The 6193-nt window shown below is 32.2% G+C and overlaps 1 protein-coding gene across 1 annotated transcript; it reads right to left on the minus strand.

Annotated features, from left to right (window-relative positions):
- Positions 1-366: 366 nt before the first annotated feature.
- LOAG_11742 (hypothetical protein) lies at positions 367-3351 on the minus strand (the record flags this gene model as incomplete). The annotated part of the gene is made up of 10 exons (XM_020448409.1): positions 367-562; positions 728-822; positions 1031-1157; positions 1392-1546; positions 1692-1743; positions 2166-2283; positions 2368-2530; positions 2667-2778; positions 2975-3128; positions 3279-3351. 10 exons carry the CDS (start codon positions 3349-3351, stop codon positions 367-369), a joined length of 1245 nt encoding a protein of 414 aa, XP_020301446.1.
- Between the last annotated feature and the right edge of the window lie 2842 nt (positions 3352-6193).

Here is a 6193-nt window from a genome sequence, read left to right on the forward strand (position 1 = left end):
GATCAACTTACAAATCCTCTAAGCAATTCAATTAAATAATTCGGCAAGGAAGTTTCGGAAATTTTGCTTACTGTTGACAAGACTAATGATTTCATTGACACAGTCAAGTAACGTACATTCATCGCTGGCCATACTAATCAGAAGCCTAATTATTGCTGTGTTTTTAAGATACAAAAATTGGTTTAGTTTACATATTTTGGATGATATGCGACACTTCAAATGAATCATCCGTTTTTATATATTACCAAACATTTATCACATCTCCATAACAATGTCTTTATGGCTCTAACTGCTCACAAAACAATTGAATCACTTATCGAAATTCATTTGAACTATGTCTATGAAACAGTCAATGAATAACAAAAATCAATCATTTTCCTCGGAGAGATCTTCCGTAACTGGATTTTCTTCACCAAATTTTCGAAAACCAACAATTGCATATATAGGACCGACATGGAGATGAAATTTCATAAATTCCGTTCTAACTTCATAGTTAACTCCAGTCATCGATGATTCATCAAGTAAACGTAACGTACTCAGCGGAATGTCTGGGAATGTATTTCTGTAAAGAGAAAATGATGTCTATATTCTAATCAGATCAGAGAAAAGGCAGAGCCAGCAGAATCGCTTGCCCTGTGCACTTTCGCTGTGACATGTCCGTAATACATCATTATGTGATTCTGGAAACTGATCATGAATGGCTCGTTGAATATTCCAAATATTCTACCTGAATATCTTTTCGCTATCTTCTGGTTCAGTGCCATTGACCACAGTAAAATGGAAGGCTATTACTTGGTGAGTGTTAAAGAAGAGCAATTCCTTCTGCAGAAAAGAGATAATTTTACACAATTAGCAAAGTTATAACGAGCATATTTTTGATAAATATTGACAATACGTGAAGTCACGTAAAAAACGCAGTCAAACCTCAAAAAAGTGGAAAAATAACGCGCGTTTAATGAGAAAAAATTAACGATTACGAATAAACTGAAACAAATTAAAAAAACAATTGGAGCGAATAAACAAATCAAACCTTCCAGTCTTCAAACTTTCTTTTCAGCATTTCGCTGTTATTTGTATTTACGGAAAGGGTCGACACGTTTACTTCTGATCCATGAAATATTAACACTCTGCCAGTCCCTATCGGATTGATATATGCACTGAAATTGACATATTTGTTGCGGCAATATTAAACATTCATCGTCTACCCATAATTATTATAGCATCCGTCTTATTTCAGAAACCGTCAAGAAAGACATTGTTATTCGACACCGGAATTAATGTTCATCCTATCAAACACATTCTGTGGATGAATATTGTTGTAATCAACTCTTTTCTGTATCACTCCATTCTAGATTGATCTGTTAGCCAAGAAACAATCAAGTCTGACTTACGCATTCTCCCGATTATCCGATTGAGCAACAACGCAAATTGGCGCGCTACGGACTCTCCTTCGAATATCTTTGGCTGCATCCAGTGCTTCACTTTCAGCGCCTTTATCAGTATATATGAGATCGTTACTAATCACAATGGCCAATTTCACTGGACCCTGGAATTTATGATTATTTCATTGGAGTCCAAAGATCGTACTTCTAATAAACTATAGCAATGAAATCCTATGTAGAATTCACTTCGCTATGAACTTAATATTTCGGAGTGTCACATACTGATGCATTAAACTTTAATTAACTCACATCAAGGATTTTCAGGTAATTGACACCTGACATACGGTTTTTTTGCCATTCACTGAAAAAACTGCCGCAGTTAAGGACAGACGTGATATTGACCAATATACCATTGAATATTGAATATTCGATAAAGTTTTGCATTGAGAGGCGGAATGAATAACATTCTTGGTATATTAGGTCAAATCTAATTCTAATTGGACTCCTTAATTAAACTGTTTGCACTATTATGCCTTCTGCCTACAATTCCCAATATATTAAGACAAAGAGAGATTTCGTTATCACTCAAGCATCACTTCTTATCATTATCACTCACTCATGGATTAAGACCATTCGACTGTTATATTTAATCATTGTTGCAAAGTTTGGAATAGAAATCACTGCAGTTTTGTGCCAAAAACGATTAAATCTTAACTCTGGATTACTTTGGGATAATTTGATAATGATTACAGTTTGTTTCTGTTAATATAAATGATGACCAACTGAAAGTCTGTATTGACGAGAGTATGGTGATCGTACGAGGATAAATGCAAATCGTATGGGATGACCACTCCGTTCATTGGACCTCCTTTTGTTTCATCGGGGTGGTATGGGTCATTTGCTGAAATCACATAATTAGAACTATTTGTTTGTTTAATAGTGGTTTAATGCCATATGATGCAAAAATCCATTACAATTTCCTAACCAAGTACGATTTTCTCCTGTATTTTTAGATGATCTTTGTGAGACGTGAAAATCAGCACTGAACAACGACAGTACGCCGCGGCTACTACGTTGATCGGTTTTTCTCCACCAAACAAAATAGCATGAGTCGGTGTCCAATGATGCCCCGCGAAGGATTTTCGGTGCTAAAGTTTGAATTTACATCATTATGTCATCAAATCTTCGACTTTTATAAGTTCTGATTTTTAGCAAATTGTATCCTTGACAGGAACAAAGAATGTAACATGCATCATAATGTTTGAAATTCGTCTTATCTATAACTTCCAAAGCATTTTTTAAATATGACGGGGTTATTTCACCATCCCGGTAATGCAGTATTCTGCGTCGACGGTTTAACTCGCAGTTTATATATTCAGACATCACGGGGATTGCCCTGTAAGATGATATGAAAGAATGATCCATTAATATATTACTACCAATCAATTCATTATAACTTATTAACTCATTTCAATTTCCCTTATTTCTTACAGTTACTAGTAATTGAAATCACAAAACTTGGCGGATGTGATTTCTCGACTTTAGGGAATATCTGTAGCGTGATAATATATAAGTGAAAGAAAAGTGCTAACTTGCTAAGATTCCTTAAATCTTCGCGGGGCAAGTGACTAACAATCATATGTCCCACTTGTCCAAGAGCAGAGACTAGTTTATTATTGGGATACCGAAATTTAGTTTCAGTCTTTCTTTTTTTGGGAGCGCTGGCTCCTTCTTCATCCGTCCCTCCTGAAATTTTAATTAATTCGTCACTAAAGTTCTTGTTTTGCACATATTTAAACAGAAAATGCAAATTCATACAAATTTCCCAATTATGTACCGTGTGGCATTCCAAAAAAGTTCATTTAAATTTGAAGTTTAAAAATTCAAAATGTTTACCTGCTGATGTAATATTCGATGATACTACATGGTTTACAATGAATGTGAGAATGGCAAGATATTTCAAATCCATTGTTATCAAAAGCTGTAAATTAAGAATACACTCAATAATTTGAATAATCATACGATTTTGTCGAGTTTTTTTTACTATAATAAGTGAATTTCGAATTTTTAGAAGTATGAGAAATGGATCCAATCATTTTGGATGTGTAATAAATTTGGTTGCTAAAAGATGCAATTTTCCTCCGAGTAATTCGTAAAACAAATTTTTTCATTTCGCTACTTTATTGTATGCTTCTTTTGATGAGTAATGACAATAAATGATTGGTAATATGTACGAGATTTCGACCCAAATTCGGTCGTTCAGTGAAGAATAAGTCCTATAATTACTTTTTGCATTAGTTACGATGACTAATCAATACTATGAAATGAGTAAAAGAAATTGTAGAAACGAATTTGGTGAGGAAGGAGGAAGTTTGTGACAGTAAACTGAATTCTGAACGAAAATATTGATCTATTATAGTGAAACGATCGAATCAGTCAAAGATCAGAAAAATTCAGGAAAAATCGAAATTAATCTCGGTTTTCCATTTTGTATTAAATAACAATGGAATGAAAAACAGAAAGCATTTCATACAGATTATGCAAAAAAGCAAATAATACTGTCACATACAGTTTTTTTATACAAATTGGGATTAACAAAATATTTTGTGTCACTGGAAGCCTTTCATTGAATTGTCAAAAACAGTTTTTTCCATATAAACACGGATTAACAGAATATTTCGTGTCACTGGAAGCACTAGAAAGCAAAATACTTTGTGTCACTGGAAGCTTTTATTTGAATTACATAAATTTGCATTTGTGTCTGAAATAGAATCAACCAAAAATAAGCTGGAATATCGATTGTCTTTATTTTCCATTCAAAGAAAGATGTGGAATTTGCATCATTTTCTATTATTTGTGCCTTTTGTATTTTAATATAAAATTGCAATCCTATAAGACTTTCGAGCTACAGGACGATAAGTCGTGAATTTTTGTCCGGAACTGAAAAAGACAATCAGTATTTCGCTAAGAATTCAAATGCAATGCTTTTTTAGAAAATGTTGAGATTGAAGAGTAAGCAATCTGCGACAAACAGATTCTATCCGACTTTTCCATTGGTGATAGAAAGCTGGTCGAATTCTCAATGTTTTCTTCCAGCTATTACTCGTTTTACTAACATTTTTGCGCATGGAATGCTCTCAAATTGCTCTCTCAAAAGGTCAAACACACAAATATTATAGAATAATTCACGTACTAACTTCTCGCACACTCTTATTACTAGACGTGAAGCAGAAAGTTTCAGCGAGTTACAATTCTTCGCCAGCCATATTTTACGACAAACTATTGAAATCCATGCGTGAATAGTTCTCTAAGTATGTTTCTCATTGGCCTAACCAAGAGAAAGATGAATTTTGATTGGATCCACTCGATATTGGATCTGTTACTGAATAAAATGCTGAGTTAGCCTACACTTGTCCAAAAACTATTATTGTTAGGAGTAAAATAGTTCTCCTTTTATAACATAGGCGTTTCAAAATGACAAAACTTTTTCAAAAATTTTTCTATTGGAAAGAAAATTTTCATATTGCCATTAAGAGGGATTATCATTGACACTTTGCATTAAATTCCACCCTACAACTTTTGTTATATATCACTTCAATGAAATCACTCATTTGCTAATTTGTATAATTTACCAATCGAGTAACTCAGACCTTCCCGTATCATTTCAATTAATGAGTATATGAAGCAGTTATTATCTCTGCAATTGTTATTCATTTAAATTTATTCCATTTCTCATGATATATCCGAAAAAAATACAACAAATATATCAGGTTTTCTTTCCCGTATTACTCGCTAAATCATTCACCGTAAAGAAACCAGAAAAAAAGAACGATGATACAAATATCGCAACAATCCTTTTTTCCTCTGTCAAAGTTTTATTTTATTTCACCTTTCCTGTTAAAATATTTTTAATCCGATTAGTGAACAAAAATTTACTATGAGAAGTTTAATATCGAAAAAAAAATTGTAAATTTGAATGTACAAATAATAATAATAAATTTAAACGGTATTAATTTCAAAACTAATCAAAAAATTAGTAATTTAAAGGATGTAAGTTCTCAGCAAAAGATTTCGACAATTTTGGAGTTAAATGAAACACTGAAATAAATTTTTAAAAAAATTTTTAGTTAGTTTGCAGTCAAGGTGTGAGCAAGACTAGAAAATATTTGGATTTCATTTAATGAAATCTTGATCAGATCAATAAATTACTGGAAATTTTCAGATGAGAAAGGATCAGCACAGCAATACAAAAAGGAAAAAAAAAATAAAATAAAATAAACAGAGACCGATAAAAATGAATTATGCAAAAGAACTAAATTTCCCCATACAACTTCAAGCTTCAAGCAACAAAAATTATTTATCACACTAACAAATTCTCTTTCTCTGAAAATATTAATGTACAGATTATTAATTTCAAATAAGCAAAAAGAATTTGCAACAGTAAACACAGCACTATGTTTATAATTGTCAAAAAATAATATTACATTTAAAGAATAACTTGAAGTTTAATTCTAATTTCAAGGAATCGAATAGATAGCAAAATAAGAATATTCTCTCTATTACTAAACCATTCAATCAGTGATACACTCATTCGATCTTCATGCTGGATACCTATTATTTGGACATTACCATCTTGCATAGCAATGGAATGGCTTAATTAGATAAATCAGGAATAACTGGTTTGTGCAATATACTAAATAATATCATTGTGATATACAGCTCTCAGGTATACCATCTTATTTTTGTTATTTAAATCCAAGAGCAAATTTAAAGAAAAAAAAGAGAAAACAAAATTTTGGGCAACAGACTTT

This window comes from Loa loa (genome assembly GCF_000183805.2).
Source record: "Loa loa unplaced genomic scaffold supercont3.166, whole genome shotgun sequence".
Lineage (NCBI taxonomy): Eukaryota > Metazoa > Nematoda > Chromadorea > Rhabditida > Onchocercidae > Loa > Loa loa.